The 25,346-nt window shown below is 37.8% G+C and overlaps 1 protein-coding gene and 2 non-coding genes across 3 annotated transcripts in view; all 3 read right to left on the bottom strand.

Moving 5' to 3' along the window:
* Vps13 (vacuolar protein sorting 13C) overlaps positions 1-23,006 on the bottom strand; it is a gene marked incomplete in the record, with an annotated part of 77,161 nt that extends 54,155 nt beyond the window's left edge. Inside the window, 16 exon segments of the mRNA XM_074086412.1 lie at positions 832-979; positions 1,367-1,436; positions 1,909-2,102; positions 2,502-2,676; positions 3,624-3,776; positions 4,052-4,175; positions 5,270-5,403; positions 6,687-6,921; positions 8,824-8,938; positions 10,286-10,571; positions 13,191-13,389; positions 15,067-15,205; positions 15,385-15,608; positions 17,014-17,211; positions 22,487-22,573; positions 22,677-23,006. Of these exon segments, the coding sequence (XP_073942513.1) occupies positions 832-979; positions 1,367-1,436; positions 1,909-2,102; positions 2,502-2,676; positions 3,624-3,776; positions 4,052-4,175; positions 5,270-5,403; positions 6,687-6,921; positions 8,824-8,938; positions 10,286-10,571; positions 13,191-13,389; positions 15,067-15,205; positions 15,385-15,608; positions 17,014-17,211; positions 22,487-22,573; positions 22,677-22,776 (2,581 nt within the window).
* On the bottom strand, positions 416-578 carry LOC141427648 (U1 spliceosomal RNA). The gene has a single exon (XR_012451341.1). It is a non-coding gene; the product is annotated as a U1 spliceosomal RNA (small nuclear RNA).
* Positions 4,917-5,079, bottom strand: LOC141427646 (U1 spliceosomal RNA). The gene has a single exon (XR_012451340.1). It is a non-coding gene; the product is annotated as a U1 spliceosomal RNA (small nuclear RNA).
* Positions 23,007-25,346: the final 2,340 nt, after the last annotated feature.

The following is a 25,346-nucleotide window of genomic DNA, read 5'->3' as shown; positions in this document are numbered from 1 at the left end:
CAAACCACGACTTTGAAGTATCTGTACAATAGTTTGTTCAATAAACTAGTGTGCAAGAATTAACTGCCGTAATTGGCGGCTTCGCAGCTTTGATTTGCGAATAGTGTATTATCGCCGATAGAATGAAGTCTCTGTCGTGTCGGTAGCTGAAGCGGCATTGCTTTACGTATCCATACAACATAGGGATTGGCAGCAAAGCAAGGCAAGACTTCAGCCGCGTGTATTTTTAGGCGTGGCTGTAGAGTACTTGATTAACCAATTTTATTTTATTTTTAACAGTGAAAGTCCCTTTAGAGCTAAACTATCTTTCGTTTGTGTCTGACAACGTGGCAGAAAAAAAAATGATATAAATAAGTAGAAGCCAAACAATCTCAAATTTCAGGCAACTATATCTGTGTCGTTTGCATTTTATATAAAGGGGACGGCGCGTACGCAGTCCCCACTACCAAAAATTACGCGTCCGAGTTATCCACATTAGGGATAATCGCAAGGGTCAACCCAACCGCAGTGCAATGGGAGAGTCTCGCCCTGGGGGAACCGCCTACTTGATCACGGTGTCCCCTACGCCAGGTAAGTATGAATTCACAACGCAACGTCGCGAGGGTCATTGTTGCAAGAAAAATCTTAACAGCGCGATGCAGGAATGGGGCTGAAAGTAACGGCGACATCTAGCGGCACACGACGGAACTAACGCTTCAAAGTTGTAACCGCGCTGTATACCCAGTGCCATCCACGAAGAAGCGTGATTTTGACAAAATTATACATTAATGACATTGTAATAAGAACCACGGCACGCGTCATCGTGAATGACTCTACCTATAAAGCACTTACCATTCATTATAAATAAGGCTTCCAACTCAGTAAGTTGTACAGTTGATTGTTCAGATTTTCGGTTGGCACGTGCTGTATCTCGCTTTTGCTTTTCCACTGGGTCTAGATATTTCAACAGTGACAAACTTGAGCCTTTTGACTCAGAGGCCTGAAAATTAAACAATTATTAGTTTAAACCACTTCTAATATTGCATACTAAATTATAAAATTATCATAGGCTACAATATGTATACTTTCGAACTAATTAACTATTCTTACCGCGACTGACAAATTTAAATACAAACTAAAGTAAATGAGGTTTATTTAGTGATCATTCTATATCCTTGAACTCTATACGCTCTAATGTGACATTAATCACAACTAAGTGTATACAGTTACATGAAATTACCGAACCATTTCCTTCAGCGAGTAAAAGACGATAATCATAAGAGCGACCAGTCAATAAGAAGTCCAACTGGTAGCAAAATATCTTGGGACGAAAAAATTTTAATTAAAATTAATTCAACGAGAAAATTATCAGCATTATTTAACGTACCTTTAGTTGAGTGGTCTCATCTGATTTCGGAAGAGGCATGCTCATTAAGATTTCACATACAGATATTAGCCTGTAAAGATAGATAACAAATATGTTACGCGGATTTGTATGGGCCAAAGTTAACTACATAACTCCGAGTGAAGTGCTAATCCAGGGTTAAATTAAATAGTGTTAAAATGTATGAACCTCTCATCCATAACCCAGAGCTTCAGAATTCCGAATGCTGCTGACATGTATATGAATTATTGTATTAATATGTGGCATGTTTGTATTAATTTTAGTGACAAGTGTCAAACCAAGAGTTTGAATTATATCACACTTAGATGTTATAACTCCAACGATCAAATAATATAGAAAATATATAGTATCATGTCAAATACGAACGTTTCCGAGGAAATACGATGGGAAAAGGATTACATTATACCAATGAAGTCGTCCTAGAAGACAATAAAGTAACCACCAGTCTATATAAATAATAAATAATACGTTACGAAATATTAGCGAGATTATTACTTCATCACCAAACATAATTCAAGGCTTACCTGTCTTCAGAAGCGGTAATGGCAATTTTCTGCAATTCCCCCCTTATTCTGATTTTGGGCAACCGCGGGTCGTCTATTATTAGGCACTTGTGTATCTGAATGACTAAGTTTGTTGGCTGCAGTAAATGTAAAGGAGTGGCTTCGTTCGACGCTATAGCCGAATTCCAATCTTCATTTGCTAGTGCTATAACGATCTGAAATATAATTATCAAGTAGGTACATATAAACAATATGTATTCGTAAACCATAACCGTACAATTTCAATACAACCCAAAAATCACTATCTAATCAAATCGGATCAAAAATCAGTAGAAACTATTTACTATACCATCGCTGTATTGGTCATCATCATCATCATCATCATGTCAGCCGAAAGACGTCCACTGCTGGACATAGGCCCCCCAAGGCTCTCCACTCAGACCGGTCTTGTGCTTTCCGCATCCAACGCGATCCCGCGATCTTAACCAGGTCATCGCTCCATCTTGTTGGAGGCCTACCGACAGCTCGTCTCCCGGTCCGCGGACGCCATTCGAGAACCTTCTGACCCCATCGGCCATCAGCTGTATTGGTGTAAGCAATAATTTATTTATTACCTGCATCTCAGTCAATTGAAGGACCATCTTGTCGTAACTATGCCGCGCGATCTCCTTGATAATTTGGTCGTCAGCTAACCCTTCCTGGTACAATTTATGGACGTCCAATGCCTCCGATCGAGGTTCACTTTTTATACTTATGGCACCGAGTTTAACCACGATGCATGGCTCGTCCCTGGAAACATAAAAATATAAGCCATAAGTCATTTCATTCTAGACAATAGCACAGTACAAAAACCGACCAAGAGCGTGTCGTACACGCCCAGAATAAGGTTCCGTAGCCATTACGAAAAAATCAAATAAGGATTTCGTATTGTGTACGGAATCTTCCAAGGTTAGGTTTATTTTATACCTTTGGCTGCTATGCTGCTAAGAGTAAATACTCTTAAACTACTAATAATTCTCAAGCAATCGTAGCCCCTAAATTTCCTTGTAAATTTGATATATTTACTACCATTCTGAATTTTTACAAATTTTTCCACCCAACTGTTTATATTTTAGAGGTATGTAATAGGCTAGACGACTAAAAAAACTGTTTAGTCCGTCGTCAGTTAGATAATTAAAAAATATTGTGTGTGTATAGTCCTGAGGCCCACCATATAAATATTTTGAAAAAAATTAACAAAGTAATAATAATCTAATTGTTTCGATAATAAAGTCGCCGTCCGTGCCGTCAAACTGCCATGGTGTAAAAAAATAGAAAAACAAAGGATTTTTTACTTTGTTACATTGTCATAGATTCCTAATTCCCTTGAACTTATTGTGTACATTCTATCGCACATTGGGCCGCACGAGGATAGTATCTTCCCTTAAATTCCACGTGTCTTGACCCTGAACTACAAATATGAAATTCGGATTTAGGCGCCAAAACCACTTAATGAATCCTTTGAACACCACTGTAGCATTAAAAAGTCATCAACTCATCACCTACACGCCATTTGACTGGAATGTCAATAGCAAAATTGAGCTTTGGATTCAAACATATAGGTCGCTATTTCAGGTTGTAGTTCAAGCGATCATAATGTATGTTAACGATGGTGTTGCAGGCACGACGTTTGTTAACAACTTTAAGCGTCGTTGGCGCTCAAAAGGTTAATATTTTTAGATCTCTGTAGCCCTTACCCTTTATATTTTCCTGTATGTGGCACTACGATATAAGAAGCCGCTATATCGATGTCCAATTCGATAAAAGTGTGTTGGTGTACGGCGTATTGCATACCGAGAGCAGATTTTTCCTTCAAATCTGACAGTTTATTCTCAGCCACTGCTTGTAAACTGCAATAGATATTTTTCTACTATAAGTTTAAGCTTTTCATTAATGGAGGATGACGTAACGTACAACAGAATAAGCAGTTAATTGGCTTACAAAAAGACCGCCACAAAAAAGACATTATAATGCACGTTTAAGGTAACTCGATCAAAAGGGGCTATACCAAGTTATGGTATTCAGTCTGTTGTTGTTTGTTTTTAAAAAAGTTTTTATATTTTATTTGAAGTGACAAATAAATGTTCTGCTTTATGCTTTGTACTTTTTTCGTTAAGTTTCTTACGTGCTCAAAGCCGATGACTCGGAAGGTGGTTTAAACACATTCACGATCTCAATGACTGTCTGCGCATCATAAATAATCTGTAAGGGTCGTGCTGACACTTTAACTCTTTGGTCCCCTTTTCCATCTGAAAGTAAGGGGGAGTTTGTTTATTTTAATCAATATTTTAAGCAATATTATCCTTGAGCTGATTTCTTGTGTTCAATAATAGTATATTACTGCAGAGGCCGGGAAAGAAAGGCTTGCAGGCCGAGTATGTATAGACAAACGTGATTTGTGTGTGTTCTTACAGTGTGGAGGTGGAGGAACTGCATGCACACATATTTCTTGCATAAACTTAGCTATCATAGGGTCGCGGGTGAGCAAAGTAATTGTTTCAGTTTATTGATATGGACCTCCGCAAAGTAAAGCCTGGTTCAATAAATTATTTTTCATCACACTTGCTCTTAAACAGTGTCGAAACATGCAGGCTACCTTGGTTGCAACACCCCAAATAAAACCCTCGACCTTAATGTACTTGTTATGAATCCCGTGGTCGGTAAATGAGTCATTGCCCGTACTAATTTTCTTGTCATGAAGCCCAAGGTCGGTAAATGAGTGTGATACTGCATGGGGGAGGAGGCTGGCGCTGCCAAGAACGTAGTCAGCGGTATCGGCAATTTTTGAAAAAATATTAGTTTTTCTTTTACAAATATACAATTTTACTCGCAAATGTGATGAAAAACATTGTATGTCGCACGGGCGGTACTAGAATTACGAACATCGACTCATTAAAGCCAGTCTTCGACTTCGGGCTTCTAATAGACTCTCGTTCGTAATTCCTTGTTTACCGCCCCTTAAGACACAATAAACTATTTCAGTTCATATAAAGGGGACGGCGCGTACGCAGTCCCCACTACCAAAAATTACGCGTCCGAGTTATCCACATTAGGGATAATCGCAAGGGTCAACCCAACCGCAGTGCAATGGGAGAGTCTCGCCCTGGGGGAACCGCCTACTTGATCACGGTGTCCCCTACGCCAGGTAAGTATGAATTCACAACACAACGTCGCGAGGGTCATTGTTGCAAGAAAAATCTTAACAGCGCGATGCAGGAATGGGATCGAAAGTAACAGCGACATCTAGCGGCACGCGTAGGAACTAAATCATACGGCATTCTCGTGGGAAGGCTAGCTGAATTAGAAGTAATGTTAAGATTATGAATTAAAAATGTCGTCTTACCCAAGGGATTGGTCTCAAACAGGACGTTAAGCAGGTAAACGTCACTTGTGACCTCTTTGGACGTAACTAGTTGCGGTGTGTATTCGCCTTGCTTCACCCCGGTCACCGTAAACGCTTGCATTTGTACGTCTAACCTGAAATTATATGAAAAAAAAAAACAGGTTAGTCCGTACAGTACCACCAAGATAAACGGAGTTTAACGTGACGCTCTATGGCTCCAGATTTTCCTTGTATTTCTGTTCTTCATGTCATTTAACATAACCCTCCTTCGGGCAGGCGGGTAAAAAGACAGTTATGCAACAGTGGTGCCACCCTTTCAAGTAGAGTCGGTCAGTCGGTGCCCTAACAAAAGTATACACTTTTCTATGCAACTAGTATGAAAAAGTGGATACATAAGTTAGGGAATCGACCGTACAAGTGATAGGCTAAAGGTAGGTCCACAATTTCGTTATTCTAGCGTATTAAAATTACGCCTTATACTATAAGTAGTGCCACGAGAGTTGAAGTGAATAATTAGATTACACACACAGCTACATGTCGTGTAATGACAACAGGACTTTGACATTTACTCATTCATTTAATTCATTCTCCTTTTGTGCAATCAGTTCTTTTTTTTTAGCTGTGTGCGTAATCATTCACTGCAACTCACGTGGCACTATCTATATACGAAGTTTTATTTTCAAACTTCGCAGCATGTCGTTCACAAAATATTTAAAAGCTGCTCTTTTAACTAGTTTGTATCAGTGGCCATTTAATAGTACATTGTGTCTTAAGGGCGGTAAATAAGGAATTACGAACGAGTCTATTAGAAGCCCTAAGTCGAAGAAATTAATACGGGCAATGACTCATTTACCCATCACGGGTTTAATGAGAAGCACATTAAGGTCGAGGGTTTTATTTGGGGGGTTGCAACCAAGCTAGCCTGTATGTTACGACACTGTTTACGAGCAAGTGTGATGAAAAAATATTTACACGCAAGTACCCGAGTACACTGACTGAGCGGTGAAACTTGCCACTTTTGCAAAGATGGATGCAGCTCCACTCTTCTATGTAAACAAATTTTAATGAACTAAAATAATTTCTTTGCGCACCCGCGACCTTATGATAGCTAAGTTTATGCAAGATATGCGTGTTCATGCAGTTCCTCCACCTCCACTCTGTAAGAACACACACAAATCACACAAACCCATCTATCACCACCACACTACACTAGATAGCAAAGAAATTATTTTAGTTCATTGATATGGACCTCTGCAATTTCCAATGACTCGCGGTTATTTACAATAGATAATTATATTTGTTACGGGACGTAGACCGTGATTTACTCCCGATATTTCAACGCACGGGTAGTACCCCAAAGAATGACCAGACATAATTTTAAGTTCTTCTATTACATGTTTATGAATTTGAATTATACCTAATAGCATTGGCGCTGGGTCTCTGTCCCATTTCAACAACCACATTGTCCACACAAGCCTTCAACACTTCGACCTCATCGTTCACAGCGACTTGCAGCCTGTCCAGTTTGAAGTAGCTCTCTACAGCCACGTATTCTGTCGGTAGATGGAGAGGCGCGGAGTTCTCTTGGTAGTCTATGGCGCGGAAGAGTTTCTCCTTTTCTTCGGGCGTCATTGCGTTTTGGAATTGTTTCACTGTAACAAAAATTAGCGGTTTAATCTTACCTTAATCTTACTGTTTCCATACATTGAGTTCATGATTTAATTTCAAGAAAGTATAATTTTTTGGAATCTTTTTGTATTATTTAATTCAATTCCAATTTTTCTTTACTTTTACGGTCATCCCGTAATACCTAAATTGAAAATACAAACTGAAATATAGATGCACAGAAAAACCAGAAAAATAAGACCAGCACTGGGAATCGAACCCAGGTCCTCGGCATTCCGTGCCACGTGCTATACCGCTACACCACTGCTGGACAACGGTACAGACACGACTTTCCCCTATGCACCACATATCTCAGCTTGTTTGTTTCTTAATTAGCCACTTAAGCAGTGACGCTAGCGACATCTATACCGTAGCCCTCATCTGAGAAACTTTCGGCATTCCATTGGAACTAACCGCTCACCTGGACAAGAGATATCGTTATTTTAGCAATCAAATTAAGATTGGTTTTTTGGAATCTTTTTGTATTTTTTAATTCAATTCCAATTTTTTTATTTTTACGGTCATCCCGTAAAACCTAAATTGAAAATACAAACTGAAATATAGATGCAATATAGTATAGATGTCGCTAGCGTCACTGCTTATCAGACTAATTTCAACTTTGGGCTATAGATCGCATGAGATCGAAGAGCTGCTAGAATAAAAACATTGAACCGCGCTCCAAAACTCGAATTGTCGATGTGGGGACAAAGACCATCGAACTCAAGTGGGACTGGGCAGGACTCTGCCGGATGCTACTGGATTGCTGGGCCAAAATCACCACTGATTGGGTTCCATGCGACGGGTACGGAGCAGAGGTAGTCCTAAAAGAAGGTGGCGGGACGATTTGGAGCGATTTTAGTCGGACTGGCGACATTTTGCCGAAGACAGAGGGGAGTGGAAGGAGAAAGGGAGGCCTTTGCCCAGCAGTAGGACACCATATAGACTATTATAAAAAAAAACCGGCCAAGTGCGAGTCGGACTCGCGCACGAAGGGTTCCGGACCATTATCTATACATTAGACATTAGCAAAAAAACGACAAAAAATCTAGTTTTGTTGTATGGGAGCCCTCGTTAAATATTTATTTTATTTTAATTTTTATATTTATTTTTAAAGTGATTATACAACTAAAGATTCTGTGAATATTTGAAGCGTCTACCGGTTGCCGTTATTAATATCAAGCAAAAAACGGCAATACAATCACGTTTGTTGTATGGAAGCCCCCCTTAAATAATTATTATATCAGATAGCCGCCACAGTAATACATAATCTGTGAAAATTTAAAGTGTCTAACTATTACGACTCAAGAGATAGAGCCCTGTGACAGACGGACGGACAGACAGACAGACAGACAGCGGAGTCTCAGTAATAGGGTTCCGTTGACACCCTTTGGGTACGGAAGCCTAAAAATCAACAAATGAGTAAATGCATTACACTGTCCAGCATTAACTAAACTAACTTTCATTCTGTATCTTACTTTTAGTAGGTACGATTAAAATCTATGTTTGTTCCATCCATCCCACCCTATCTACGTCCCACTGCTGGGCAAAAAAGAGGGCTTGGGCCATAGTTCACACGCGGGCCCAGTGCGGATTGGGCACTTCACACGCACCATCAAATTGCTTCGCAGGTTTTTGCAGGTTCCCTCACTATGTTTGTTAATATAGATTATAGGTAGGTACTTACTAGCTGTTATGCGCTACTCCGTCCGCGTAGAATTCGTTTATCGCTAGAACTATGCAATTTTCCGGGATAAACTATCGATTGTCCTTTCCCGGGACTCAAACTATCTGTATACCGAATTCCATCTAAATCGGACAGGTTTTGAAGTGATGCAACAGACTTACAAACTTTCGCATTCATAATATTACTGGGATATCATTTTACTCACTAATAGCTGTGCCCTCTGCGAGGTCATCATCCTTGGAGCCGCCTCCGGCCCACCAGCCGCTAAACCAGCCACGTGTCTTGCGCGCCTCTGCCTCTATCTTGCCAAGTCTCTCCACCTAAAAAACAATGGCAATTTATTGAATAACAATGTCATAGAATACAATGAGGGCTACTTGCCAGGCGAAATATCGCTAGATGGCGTTAGTACCCTGAGGGCCGTTAGATGTGACGGTCTGGCTTGCAATGAGGGCTATCGCGTATGAATTCGCCACTAGAGGCGCTAGTGTAGCGTGAGGTCTTCGAAATGTCAAATCTCATAGTTTTTGGGTGAGCTACGCGGGTTTATTTATAATTAGAGTAATTTTGTGAATATTTTGCAATATCTGAAATTAATTATGGCAAATATGCGTTCCGGGGCAATGAATGTCTGTGTTTTGGGACAGTTTTGTCTTTCGGAAACCTTTGTCCTCCCTTTTTTCCAAACAAAACGGGGACTATGCAACACTGTGGCATGCTCGATATTTTTATGGTACGGTTTTAAGGTGTATTAAATATGATTTTAATCTAAACTTTGTTTTCACGCCCGTAATAACAGACTTTGAAAGCCATACTTAAAAACCTCACGCAACAGTGCGCCATCTAGTGAGACAAAAAACGATAGCCCTCATTAGCTCATTTAGTTATTTAAATAAATGAGCCAATTACAAGCTAGACGGCGTTAGTATCGTGAGGTCCGTTTGACGTTTCGGTCTGACTTGCAATTTGCTCATTTAGTTATTTAAATAAATGAGCCAATGAGGGCTTATTGCGCTCACCAGTTGGCGCCACTGTAGACAAAGGTCCTGCCTGAAGTATAGTGGTTAGTTTGTTATTACGGGCGTTAAAAACAAAATTTTAAATTTTACATTTAAATCATATTTAATATCTTAAAACCGTACCATAAAAATATCAAGACTGACACAGTGTTGCGTAGCCCCATTTTGTTTGAAAAAAAGAGAGGACAAAGTTTTCCGAAAGACAAAACTGTCTCAAAACACAGACATTCATTGTCCCGTAACGCATATTTGCCATAATTAATTTCAGGTATTGCAAAATATTCACAAAATTATTCTAATTATAGATAAACCCGCGTAGCTCACCCAAAACAGTCAAATTTGACATTTCGAAGACCTCTCGCTACACTAGCGCCTCTAGCGGCGAATTCATACGCGATAGCCCTCATTGCAAGACCGTAACGTCAAACGGAACTCACGATACTAACGCCATCTAGCGATATTTCGCCTGTCCAGTAGCCCTCATTGGGTAATTCCTGGGTAAAAGAATAACATCTGTTTAGTCCGTTAGTTAGATTATCAGAAATCATATATTGGACTTAAATAAACCGATTTTGAACACTCAAGAACATTGACAACTGTAGTACATTCAGGCACATTCACCGACAAATGCTTTACAAAGTAACATACCTCCATCTCAATCCGCTGCCTGATGACGACCAAATTGAGCAAATCGAGTTTCTTCTCAGCTTCATCCATGAGGCATTTTTGCTCATTGGAAGTCTTCCCTTTATTGCTTAATTTGCACTGGTAGGCGGACGCATAGTCCTTGCAAAGGGTCCTATGGGTCAGCATATGCGTCCAATCCCAGTTTCTACGACGTCTGAGCACTTTTTCTTCCAGTATACATTTGTACGCAAAACGCCACCATTCTTTATAATGGCCGCGGTACGTCCGGAGGTTTGGACGATACTTTCTAGAATAGATGAAAAAAAAATGTTTTTTTAGCTTCGCAATCCCATCATCGTTAAAGTACATACAAAACCGGCCAAGAGCGTGTCGGACACGCCCAAAATAGGGTTCCGTAGCCATTACGAAAAAAATCAAGTAATATTATGTGCGTTATAACACAATTAAAACACTAACTACAGTCTTAAAATCTATTACCAGAAAAAGAGCGTATCTTCACGGCCAATTTTCGTTGAAAGTATTTATTAAGCGTTACCTTTCCATATTTTTTGCATACTTTTTGGACAAACGTTTTACAAGATAGAGGGGTGAGGAAACAATTTTTGCTACTTTGGGAGCGATTATTTCCGGAAATCTTCACTCAATCAAAGTTTTTGAGAAACCTTACTATCTTTTCAAAAGAGCTGTCGAACAATGTGCCACACGTTAAATCGAGTTAAAAAAAAATTTTCAATTTCTGTTACGTGTATGGAGTGCCCCCCTATAAATATTTATTTTTGTAATTTAACTACAAAACTAAATAGCGGCTTTGGCAAGACATCTGTACTCCAAATTTCATTGATATACATCTTGTAGTTTTCGAGTAAAATGCCTGTGACATACGGACGGAGTTTTTGCCATTTTGGCTCCGGAACCCTAAAAATCGGAAGATTATTGTGAAGCTAGCCGGCTAGTGGCAGTTAACGCTTGAAGTCATTTAACTCTATAATTTTGCATTGAAACAGGCAAGGAATTCGTTTCCATACAAACCTAACCTATCTTTATGAATTGCGAAGAGCCGTAGGCAACCTCTATACAGGTAAAAAAATAACAGTTTTAAATTTTGCGACTGAAACAGCTTTCCCCTTTCTATATTCGTTTAACTGGATCAATCGAAAATATCTAAATCAAAAATACGCTCTGGTTAGAACGGAAGCTGGTGTTTTCAATGCAAACATGATGACGTGACTGTGACTACCGTAACGTAACGAAATGGTTCCTTCAAGGCAAAATATAGTACAGCCAGTATCAAAAGTAATCACTTCTATAGCTAGTCAATTGACATACACGGACGAAGCTTTCAATTCATATTTAGGAAAACGTGGCTCCATACATTTTTTCATGCTTCCAAATGCTAATGTCAAGGTTCGCTAAGACACGGCAAATAGGCTGACTTCTTGGTCGATATCTGCCAGTTTTCGGTGGGATTATTTCCACGAAACTTTAAAATTATAAAAGAAGGTCGAGTGTTAAAGTAAAAAAGTGATCAACTTTTAACTGTTTGTTTTTATTTAAAATTTCTCAGAGAGTTAATTTGTCTCAGAATGGTTTGTAACTGATACTAATTTTAAATATCAGAGATATGATGTGAAATATAATGTTACTAGCCGTTACCCGCGACTCCGTCCGCGCAGAATTCGTTAATCGCTTCCCGTGGGAACTATTCAATTTTCCGGGATAAAAACTATCCTATGTCTTTCTCCGAGAGCTTAACTATCAGTATACCGAATTTCATCTGAATCGGTTCAGTGGTTTAGACGTGATGGAGTTACAAACAAACAAACAGACTTACAAACTTTCCCATTTATAATACTCGTATTAGTGAGATTATTGAGGTTAAGGAAACCGGCGCTAACATAAAATACAATGACATGATTAAAATGCTCTACCAATAGCCCAATAGCTCTAGCAATATGTACTTAAGACTTAAAATCTAAAATAAGGTAATGTAATTTACTTAGCATTAGGCTAAAGCTAAACAAGTAAGTATCCAGATACTAAACAAACAACCTCAATGTATTATGAATTATGAACAAATATACCATACAGTTTAAATATATACTTTTACGTCAAATCACTTTAGACTTTAATTTGACAGGCCAAGGGAATTAATTTAAAGATATGCTTGTCCATTTCGACATTTAGCGTCTTATCGGACAAACTATGTGGTTGCTAAAGTAGGTTAGATTTGATTAAATATTACTTACCTACCTAGAATTCTTGAATTAATTATGGTTTTTCAAACAAGTTTGTATAAGAGCTTATTTACGGACTCATGTGAGAATACTTAATTCAGAGGATTGAGCAGAGGACATCAAAGTGATACTATAAGGCTGCACTTCCATCAAAGATGTGCGAGGAGGTGTAGCGAAGAATGTCTTTTTCATGAACCAATAGAAACTAGAGATGAAACGGATACCGGATATTCGGCGGGATCGTTGGCTGGATAGCCGGATATCCGGCCAACGGATATTCGGCCTAGTTTTACGCACAATTAAATTAAGCTAATTCGAACATGCGCATGATACTCCGTGCAGATAGAAACTTGTAGAGTATAATTAAAAACTTAGGGGCTGTTTCACCACCCATTGATTAATTTTAACTGACGGATAAATATGATGTCGTTTCTGTTTGTTTTGTTTGAATAGACACGAGACAGTATCACATTTACATATGACCTGTTTAACAATTATTGTGAAGTTGCCAAAGAAAAACGTTTTGAGTAAAAAAATTATTACCAAGGTTTATATCAATGAGTTGAATGGAATAAACGTAAATTTAAAAAAAACAGGGTATATGTATGCTACCATGGCGCGTAGATTACTTATCCGATTTTAATAAATGATAGAGCTCATAGAGCATTTACCTGTAAGGTGCCCCCTTATTCATTCTGTCCATGGAATCGGCCAATAACATCATGTCCTGATACTGCATTTTGCTCAAATTCACGGACAATTGTTCCATGTGTAAACTCAGTATCACTTTCGGTGAACTGAATTTGACAGGATCAGCTTCCGGTTTGGGATTTAGTTTTAATTTTGCTGTTGCATTAATAGGACCAAGTGCTAAAAACAAACAAACACATTCAAAAGACATATGTAGATGCGAAAAATGTTTGCATTCAAGCACACACTTAAACTACTTTTTTAGTGTCTTTAAATGGTTTCTTTCTTTCGTTCTGAACTCGAAACAGAAGATTGGTTTTCTTGTTCTTTCTCATATGACTCTTCAGGATAACGAAGAATACCGACGAGTCCTGAGCGACATTAACATTATAGTCTGATGTACTGTAAAGAGGTAAATGAAAAGAGTGGGTTTTTTGTTCGCTTTTGTCAAATTTGTCATATATTTATCTTACGTGTTTAGTTTACAACACATGCTTTCATAATCACCACTACAATCATCATAGCAGGAAGTATCGATAGTTTTGCATTATCACTTTTCTGCAAACTATCGATAGTCTATCGAAACACTATCGATAGTGGACTCTCGATCGGCAACACTACGAGCAATGTGTTTTCATGAACGAATAGAAACGCTTCATTTACCTATCCTCGCGCAGCACATCTCTGGTGGAAACAGCTGAGCGGAGCGAGGCGAGGTAAATGCAGCGTTTCTATTGGTTCATGAAGAACACATTCCTCGCAATACATTGCATCCTCGCACATTTATGGTGGAAACACAGCCTTTAACGATTGACCAAGCAAGCGAAGTGTCTCCGTCTCAGTCTGGGCAAAAATGCTGTCGTATGTCAGACTGTCTGTTCTATTCTACAGGTCGCGTTTTCAACCGATTGTAGTGAAATTTTGTGAGCAAGTTTTTTGTCGATTCAGTTTTTGAAAATTTTTCAAACTTGCGAAGCCATGTATGGGTTGAAAACGAAAAATAACAAGATCGTGAGGTCGAGTACATTACACAGAGTCAACAGTGTGTAATAATATGTGTGTTTACTGTTGATACAATTTCACATTTCAAGCCCTTCAACTGCCTCATATCAGATAACCAGTGGGCTGTAGTATACGTAATATGGATATGACTACAATAGGTTTAAAAAAGAGAACATAGTTGAAAAATAGTTGGATAACTTTCGTGGTTCTCATTCATAATCAAAATACCATGTACGGGACTTATCACGCTATTTTTACACAAGTAATATTTACCTCGACGTTTCGGCAACGTTACAGTTGCCGTGGTCACGAGTAGACTGAAGTGTGGGGTGTCAAGTCTGCCTAGCAGCGCGAGTTCTTCGAACTACCCGCACGTTCCTTGGGCCTTGACACCCCACACTTCAGTCTACTCGTGACCACGGCAACTGTAACGTTGCCGACACGTCGAGGTAAATATTACTTGTGTAAAAATAGCGTGATAAGTCCCGTATATAGTATTTTGACTATGATAATTTTATTGTTGTAGTAATCGTATTTTTTTCTATATTACATATTTTCAGTGCATTCCTTTTATAGTTCACTATCCACTTATGTAGGGGAAAATTACCTCTTTACATCTACACTTCTACAGATGTAACTGGTACGTATTTACAAAAGTGATCACCATCACTCAAATTTCTAAACATTTTTACACAAAAATATTAATCGAAGTTTAATAAAATTCTTATCCATCTTATGCTTTCGTCACCATATTGCATCCATCGTCCGCCCTTTACAGATAACCCATCATTGATTCTTTAAAAAAGTTCCACGTGCAGTCGTCTTCAAATGACTATACTCTCGTTGCTTACTTACCATATTTATAGGACGAAGGTTGCGAAGATTTAGTGGCTATCTCAGTCGACAATTTTGTCCTTATAGTTTGATCTTCATGCCTCGAATATATTTCTGTAGCTGGATTCCAATAAATAGCCAAACCGTCCAAAGTCAGTATCTGCAAACAAAATCATCCTGACTAATATTATAAATAAGAAATGGAGTTTGTTTGTTCCGCTTTTACGCCGTAACCACTGAACCGATTGCCAGTAAATTTTAGTGAAGGTTACGGCGTGATTCGATCATTGGCTTCGGCCATAAATTGGGCTTCATTCCTACACTTATAATTTTACAAACCTTGAAAATTTTAGTAACCGCCTGTTGTATAACGGCTTGCTTCCAATTTTCATCGGTTGTATGGACGGATAGATTGTGAAGTGTAATACCAAACGAGAAAGGCGCCTTTGGATTCGTCGTACTGTCCTCATATCGTATGTGTATATCTTTTATGTTCAATTGGACATTTTTTATGATCTGCGTCACTAGTTTTTCGACGAAAGTCTCGTCTAGTTTGTTCTGGTCTGGAAATAATCGTACATTACACTTGAGATAAGAAAATGAAAGTTTATGTGTACCTTACACTTTTTTTGTTTCTTCCAATACTTCTATAAATCTTCTTGAATGAAGTATTTAGTGTATACAAAAATATAATATACCGCGGTCGTTTTCTTAATATGGAATGTCAACTTGTCTGTATCAACATGCACATAATTACTATTACATCCAATAGGTGTATCTCTTGTTTTTTTACCTGTATACTTATATTATACTTGGGTATTCTTAATCATCACTAGTAGTCTGTTATTCTCAAAGATCTAGTTATTTTGAATACTATTGATTTAGAAAATGCATTAGCCGTAATATTAATAGCCATTACCATATATAAAGCGCTAAGCGGCCTCAATAAACCAATTTCACTAACATTCATTATCGGTACTACTTTTAAAAAACCTCCATCTAAAAAATTTACGATTTTGAGGTACGAGCTTAAATAGTGTAGTGACGATATGTAAGATAAGCTCGTTACTGTCCCAATAGATGTCATTTATAATTTTATGCAATTAGCAATAAAGGTGGCAGCAGGGTATCATTCATTGGACATTAGCGTGTCGAGCACTCGAACGTTTAACTTTTAGGGTTAACTTTTCAAAATTGAGCTATTTTGTTCAACTGAAGTCAATTCGCCTTGAGTTGATAAGTTATTAGGTATGATAATGTCTCGGAATAGCACCTGTCGGTTAATTATCGTAAACTGTATGACGGGCAACACGTATCACCGCGCGCACTGAGTTTCGTGGTATCAGGCACGCAGTTGTTGTCAAACGCGTGGATTCCGTTCCATTCTGGAAGCTCCGTTCCGTTCTTTAGCGTGTAACATCAGTGTTCGTGAGTTGTTCTCTGTTTTATGCAGTTAATAATTGTTTAAAATTATTGTTTTATTGGTAAAAATAATAAGCGGGCCGCATTGGTAATGAGCTAAGAACACCTGGTTTTATGAATTTTCGGCAAACAGACTTTAGTCGCACCACTTGATCAGTCAATTCATGCCATCAATAGGTCAAGTAAAGGGCTCTTCTTAGTTCTTACACATCAAGGAATAGTTCGTATAGATTGTCACGCCACAACACGACGTCGCGTCGTATCGTGACCTAAGAGTCTCTTTAAAATATTTAGGGGCTGTTTCACCATTCATTGAATAGTGTTAACTGACGGTTAGGTGTAATGCCTTCTCTATTTGTTTTGTTCGAATAGACGGAGACGGCATCACATTTAACCGTCGGTTAACGCTTATCAATGGATGGTGAAACAGCCACTTAAACTCTTCAATTAAACAACAATGGCTACTTTTACTTGCTAGGATCAAAGAAAAAAAAGCAAGTAGCTCCTTGCATTTCTGCATTAGTTTTAACTTCATGCAATTCCAACCTTTCTCTGCTTCTTTCTTCTTGGCCTCCTCGACCCTGGCCAGTTCGGCCTGCTTGGCTGCCAGCGCCATCTTTTCTTCCTTTTCATGATCGTAAACCACTTCAGCTGATGGATTCACGATCAAAAAGAGACGTTCTATGGAAGCTTCTACCGACGCACCGTATAAATTCTGCCATGGTATTTTAAGTACGAGTTTTCCTGCAAAAGATAAAAGTTATGATAACGATGTGGCTTGATATACATATTTTCCTGTTATAGTATAGGGAAAGGAGTAAATATTATACTCTCATGTTTCTCAATTATTGTACGTAATAATGTTGTACATGTACGTACGTGTTGCACACTTAGTTTCGTCTCGCGGCAACTTTGCACTCCCGGGAAATTAAGATCAGGTACATATTATATTATAAAGAAAAGAAAGAAAATACATTTATTCACAACACAAGACAACAATATTATTAGGTACAAAAAAAACAACACAAAGGAAATGAATTCACTGCAATCCAATAATTTTCATTAAAATCTTGCCATAATCGGTAGCGATCTCATCTTATCTGATAGATGTTTAAAGTTAGGTTCACAAATCGCAAAGTCTATAAATTTAGTTTTCCTGTATCGATGATGTAGGTCATTGATATTTGTAGTTGTTTTGTGAAATACCTACGTTCATTCCTACCACGGTCCAACGTTCATTCTAACAGGAGTACAAGCAACTGCATTTTAGAAAGATTTTTATTCGGCTGGATGGCAAACGAGCAAGTGGGTGTGTCCTAATGGTAAGAGATCACCACCACCCATAAACATCTGCAACACCAGGGGTATTGCAGATGCGTTGCCAACCTAGAGGCCTAAGATAGGATACCTCAAGCGCCAGTAATTTCACCGGCTATCTTACTCTCTACGCCGAAACATAACAGTGCAAGCACTGCTGCTTCTCGGCAGGATTAGCGAGCAAGATGGTGGTAGCAATCCGGGCGGACCTTGCACGAGGTCCTACCACCTGATCATCTTCGCGTTTCTAAATAATGTAGGTTTCTAAACAAGCGCAAAAATTAGTATCTTAAATTGCATGGTTCATCCAAAATAAAAACAAAAGATAATGGGCATTGTTTGCTTCCCCATCTAGTCATAACAAACAGTCAGTAGTAAGTAAACGCTATCTCGTAGACGTGAGTCAAGATTATCAAGAACGTCATGCAATTATGATAGATAAGTCACTAACCAACCAATTACCTAGGTAAATTAATTGGATTACTTGGCTTAAAAACACTAGTAAGTATGTATACTTTATTAATTATCAATAATTTAATAAAAAAAAACATTTATAATATAAGTAGGAAGTAGGATTTTAAGTCTAGGATAGTTTTGTTTTTAATTTAATGCTTATTATCTATTTTAATATTCATAATTGTCAATAAACATTTTGAAAAAATATCGGACACGTATTTTTTCTTTTTCCAATTATACAAAAAAATAGAACATATAGTCAGATAAAGTTCCATGTGACGTTTACTAAGGAGTGACGTCACTGGCCCCCACTCCCGAACTTTGATCCGCTTCACCTCATTTGTTTGATTGAAAAAATAAAATAGTTTTTTTGCCCAGAAATCTACTCAATTCTCTATCAAAAATAAACAAATAAAATATGTAAAAATATATATATATAATTAATTTACCCTGATTATGTCACCATGATGTGATAAGAACTAACGAATGCAAACGAATATTCCGGTCCAGCATTATCACCATGCCGTAAGGTCACCGCGTGACCTTCGACAGTTTTTATTTGTGTGAGTCACTAACACAATTAAACAGTGTATCTGATTGAGGGCATGATGTCACTTAGTGTGCGCTCCGTTTTATAGCACAAATATAGGTGAGTTTGGTGTGGAGAGAATGCTAAGTGGCTGTAAACCTTGTTAGCACACACTGTTCCTGATAGGAACAATACTTTACTGACTACTGTTTCGATTGCGATTATGATTCTCAAAATTCTAGTTTCAGATTAAGAAGGTCCTTAGTTAAAATGCAGACCAAAGTCATATTCTAAGAATGTATGATTATGAATGAGGGCCTAATTTTTTATATCCCTAATTTACAAAAAAAGAAGTTTTAAACATGTTACAGACTACTTTTTAACCGACGAAAAAAAAACGGAGGAGGTTCTCAAGTCGACGCATATTTTTTTTATTTATGTATGATTTGATCACGCATAACTTTTGACAGAGTAGTCCCATATAAATTTGCCGATTTGTGCCACACAAACAAAATAAATATTAATATAATGTGACAAATGTGGGTCCAAAAATGAACCTTTTCATGTAAGCTAATAATGCCATTCAACTGGATAGTTGACCAGGTGAAGAAAAAATATTATACTACTTTGTATGTCAGTTATACTATTAAAAAACATTAGACACTTTTTTTCTGATAATCAACGATTATATAAATTATTTAATGATTATAAAAAGTCAACGAATTTGATTCCTAGGCCACCATGGAACCCTGTCAAAGTAAATACAGTCAAAACCGTATATACCGTTTATACGTTTTCGAAAGCTTTTGATTGTGTGAATCATGATACTTTAATTTGTAAGTTAATTTTTTATGGCATTCGTGGCCTCGCTTTAGAACTCATTAAATCTTACCTCACACAAAGAAAGCAAAAGGTAGCAATTAACGGAACGGTATCGGAGGGATCTGTGGTCGAAATGGGAGTGCCTCAAGGATCCATTCTTGCCCCATTTCTGTATCTTATTTATGTAAATGACCTTACTTATATGGTAAGCCAAAAGTCGGGTATAGTTATGTTTGCTGACGACACGTCTTTACTGTTCAAGGTTAGTAGAAAAGATACCGACTTCATTGAGCCCAATGAAACCCTGTCCGTGATATACAAATGGTTTGCTGCTAATAATTTGTTACTAAATCCTAAGAAAACTAAATGTATTAAATTCTCGTTGATAAATTCATCTAACTCGAATTCAGTTTTTTAAGAATAATAAATAGAAAACGCTCGATTCTAAACTACAATGGGGACTTCACGTCACAACAGTCGCGGGTAGATTGAGCTCTGCTGCTTTTGCAGTTTGGAAAATACGGCAGCTAACCGATGTGGCGACGGCACGGTTACTTTAATAGCATTATTTTGAACGGCCTTATTTTATGGGGATCTGCTGCAGACATTGAGTCAATTTTTATCTTACAAAAGAGAGCAATTTATAATTTGAAGACGCGTGAATCTTGAAGATCTTTTTTTAAGGAAACAGGTATCCTAACCCTGCCGTCGCTTTATGTTTTTGAAATAATCATGTATGTTAGGAAGAACATTATGTGATTTTCCCACTAACGTCGATAAGCCAAAGGCTACAGGGAACTAAAGAAGACTGGCTAAAACCAAAAAGTCTTTTCTGGGAAATTGCATACGTTTTTATAATAAAATTCCAAAAAATATTATTAATGAAACGGATACAAAATTCAGATCTATTGTCAAGAAGACATTAATATCACAGGCGTATTATAAAGTTAATGATTATATCATGGACAGGGCAGTCCTGGATTTGTCAATAGGCCGTATAGGCCGCGGCCTGGGGGCGGCAACGGCCTAGGGGCGGCAGATTTCAACGAGAAAATTATTTTAGAAAGTTACATAGGGCGGCGGATATAAAGTGGCCTACACTCCTAAAAAACATAAATCCGCCACTGGGACAGGGATATTTGGAAATAATTCCGATCCGCATTAGCGATCCCTTCAAATAGCGAACCTACTGTGTTAAAAATAAAGTTGTGTTAAATACTTGTGATGTATACATATCATTTAATAATATTGAAAATCTGTTTAAAAAAAATATACCTCGTTGAGTTTCTTGCCGAATTCTTCTCAGGAGAGGTTTTTCTGAACCGGTGGTAGATTTTTTTGACATTCATAAGTGCTTGTTATAGCCTTAATTGAATAAAGATATTTTGACTTTGACTTTATCATCTTACCCCCCTATCCAGTTTTATCCCTATAACTGCTGACTTTCGGTACCATCTTCGTAACACCCTTAAAGGTGGTTTTCCACCGGCGAGGCGAGACGAGACGAGGCGAGACGAGAATTGAAATTGGTACGGCAGCGCCCGCGGCGGCTCGCACGGGCGCGCGAGAGTGCATACAAATTTCAATTCTCGTCTCGCCTCGTCTCGTCTCGCCTCGCCGGTGGAAAATCACCATAAGACAGCCCGGAGGCATTGCGGCGGTTTGGAAGCCCCTACTATAAGGTGTTTAGAAGTCAAGGCCTGTTTTTTTCTTGGTGTCTGTGTATATATCTGAAGCTTGAAACACACAGAGAGTGGTGGCAGGGCGGTGCGGCGCGGCGTGGAGGCGGTACCGGTTGTAATATTCGAGCTAACATGAAAGAGGGCACACAGAATACCGCGCGGGAAATAAGCGTGGCGCAGTATTCTGTCTGCCCTCTTCCACGTTCAGGGTGCGAAAATATCCGATATTTATTATAAATATCAAAATATCAGATATTTATACTTTTCTAATTGGTTTTGTTATAATAGCTACCTTCATACCAAATTCCAAGATTCTGAGTTCATGGGAAGTACCCTGTAGGTTTTGATTCCCTTGCGAGTTTCGAAAATTTGCGGAAATTTGTGGAATAAACGGCTGCATCTTTTGATTGCGTTGACTTAGAAGTTTGATTTTTTCAGGGCTTCAAGGGACCGCAGATTTGAGTATTCAATATCAATATCAGCTTGATACGTCCACGCGTTCCTGAGAAAGAGGGTCTTGACAGACAGACGGATGGACGACAGTGATCCTATAAGGGTTCCGTTTTTTCCTTTCAAAGTATGGAACCCTAAAAATGGCTAGAGCCTTATTTTCTCTTTTTCTTTTATGCTCCTCTCTTTTCAAAGCTTAGGTTAGAGGGCCCCATGAGGTTCGGGGCCCTGGTGCACTGCACCACCTGGCCAAACGATAGCTACACCACTATATGTGTTACTTAAAATTAATGTTTTATTTATTTAGGTACTGAAAATGAAATTAATGCCATTTATGGATTAGAACTTACTATTAGGAAGTATGTTTTAACTACTCCATCGACACCTACATTTGGGAAGTAGAAATACAGTAACTAAGACCAAAAATTACTTAATAATATTACATTTTTAAACCATTTTTGTATTGATATATATCATAAAAAATCATTTGATATATATTGGATACATATCATGATATATATCCATTGACATATATCCTCAAACCCTGTTCGAATATTACAACCGGCAACCCCTCCGCGCCGCGCTGCACCGCTCCCCCTTCGGTGTTGTGTGTCAGCTTTAGGTCTAATTTAGGTTAAATCAATTTCAACATATTTTCGAGGGATATTGTTTTAGCAGTCTTGAAAATATTTCGCTTTTAAATGTAAGTTCGTGGTTAGAACTTTGTAGTAATTATAAGGATAGATAGAGGAATAGCACTTACCCAAATGGCCATACACAGTCTGGACGGGGATGTTAAGCTCCTCCAGGGCATTCTGCTTCAATTTCAAATTTTCCAGGACGACATCGCCTAAAATAATATTTGATATCATATATAACAGTATTACTGGAGTGGTTAGGCATGACATCATATACCTACTATAAAACGTAAGTTACGCATAAAAAGCACTCACCGCCCCATATCCCTAATTTAAGTTGGTTACGGTTCAAATTTTCTACGTAATCCCCCAGGAACCGGTTCAAGACGTCCACAACGATCGACTCGAACACCATGCTGATATAATTTCAAATTCAAAACAAATAAAATCTTTTACGACGTATAATTTTGCATGCTCATGGCAAAGTCCAGTGGTCACACATTGTCACGAAAACAATAATCACTGCAAAAGTTTTCCTTTATATATAATTATTACAATTAACAAGAATTCATGATATTAATAAGCAATAAGAAAATTCCGAGATTATTTCGTGAGTATCATCATACTAGCACAAAATAGATTTGACGATTGAAGGTAAGTGTTACAAGGTAGAAGAAATTAATCCCCAAAATTGATTTCGATGAAATTTGGTATGTAGGGGTTTTCGGGTATGAAAAATCGATCAAACTTGGTTTTATCTCTGGGAAAGTAAACGATTGTTACCGAGTTTTAGACCGAGCAAAGCTCCGTCACCCAGGTACTTTGAAAAAAAAAATGTAGAATAAACTCCCAAACCCTCGTCTAAATACACGGTGTCAAAAGTGCGAAAAAATAATCCGAAGAAATAAAAAAGTCTAAAGAACAAAATTAAATACCTCTATGCCTAACTAAGGATATGGAGTAAAGGACTGTGCTAATTCAGAAAAATAGAAGTTGTGAAAATGACATAGGTAGATGTAATAGATCAGTACAGAAAACATACAGTCAAAATCAAATCGCTATATTCCTTCAATGTCGTCTAAAAATGAAACGTTGACGTCCATTTTGGAAAAAAATGATTTTAAATTCGACGAATATAAAAATGTAATGGTCGAAATTTGTAATTTTTTTCACCTGTTAACAAGAACCAAATGAGCCTTTAGATGAATATGTAACTTATTTAATTAACTAGAGTTTACCCGCGGCCTCGCACGCGTAATCTATTCGATCTGGTAGTTACAATTGAAATTCTGGGATTTTACAAAATTTCCGCGAGAAATCCCAAAATTTATATCGTAATCTTCATTGAGGTGTTGTGTTAAGAACAACTATCCCGTGGGAATATTAGAATAAAAGTAGCCTTTGTGTTATTTCAGACATCCAGCTGTCACCCTGTCACATACCAAATTTCATGACTCTAAGCCCAGCGGTTGTTATTTCCAGATGTCCAGCTATCTACGTAGCGTCGGCTTTGCAGCAAAGTACAAATTCTGGTACGCGGCAATGAATGGGTTAAAGAGCTCTACAGACTGCAATGCTTGATAATTAGATTTCTTTTTCCCTGAATGGTAACACTGGCATAGATAATAGATCGCTCGTTTTTGATTCGAACTTGTTTTATTTTGCTTAATATACAAAATGTACACACCCAATATCATATTTTCTCAAGTTTTTCACGATTCCCAAGGTCAAAGAGTCGAATTGCATTAAAATTCCAGAGAAATAATGCGTTGTTTGGGAGAAACGTGTCAAAATGGTGTTGTAGAGCGCCATCCTGCTCTGTCTCGTTTTTTTCCCGTTCTGGCGGTTAAATTTTTTATTATAGATAGATTTATTGTCAAGTTGCATATTCGAAACATTAAAGTGTCTCTAGTCAAAGATATTATTATTATTATTATGTTCTTTATTTTTGTTGAAGCAATGTTTCGCGCGTCTCTATTGTGAATTATGAATGAATGAGCTACAATGTCGGATGCACATTTGCCATTAGAGTAAGTAATTTTTTTGATATCTACAAATCATTGCCATTTAAATTTGCAAATGGATTTAATTTTCGTTGTGTTAATGGTCGCTATTTCTTGGCGATGCGTATACCTTGGGCTACAGTTCTAAAAAGCAAACTACCTTTTTTTTAAGCCGGCTAAAACCTACCCTTTCAAACATTACTGCCGTTAGATCGTATGTCAGTAGATTTTTTTTGATAACTAAAGCGTATCGTATCTCGCCCAAAATAGGGTTAAATTTTTTTCTAAAATTTGGAATCTAATTATCGTTCTTGACTAATTAATTACTCTTGGAAAGTATTCTGCGATCAGCGTATACCGTTGGATTTTAATACAGTCCTAACTGAAAGCATCTAAGCAATACTTTTTTTCTAACGATACCGCTACAGTTCTAGCAAACTATTTTAAGGGACCTACTTAACCAATTTCTCTCTTACTTTGGGGTTTGGAAGTTATCTGGTAACATTTATCTTAATGTCAATTTTGACAGACAGTCTTCTTAATATATTTTGGACTAGAGCAAATGTCCTGTCTTATACAGCCACATAAAAAAACCGGCCAAGAGCGTATCGGACACGCCCAAAATAGGGTTCTCATTACGAAAAAAATAAGTAATATTTTTCTAAGGATTTCGTATTTTATACGGAATCTTCCAAGTTTAGGTATATTTTATACCTTAGGCTGCTATTTACTCTTAAACTACTACTAATTCTCAAGAAAACTTAACCGTTATAGTTTTCTTTGAAAGTTTGATTTACTTACTACCATTCTGATTTTTTTCAAATTTTTCCACCCACCGGTTTAGATGTTAGAGGGGGGGGGACGCTCGATTTTAATGAAAATTTGCACTTTAAAGTTGAATATTTTGCATACAAATCACTGAATCGAAAAATCGTTTTAGCAACCCCCTAATGATTTTAAAAGACCTATCCAACGATACCCC

Source organism: Choristoneura fumiferana, chromosome 4 (assembly GCF_025370935.1).
Source record: "Choristoneura fumiferana chromosome 4, NRCan_CFum_1, whole genome shotgun sequence".
Classification (NCBI taxonomy): Eukaryota; Metazoa; Arthropoda; class Insecta; order Lepidoptera; family Tortricidae; genus Choristoneura; species Choristoneura fumiferana.
This window is presented reverse-complemented; position numbering and strand designations above follow the sequence as displayed.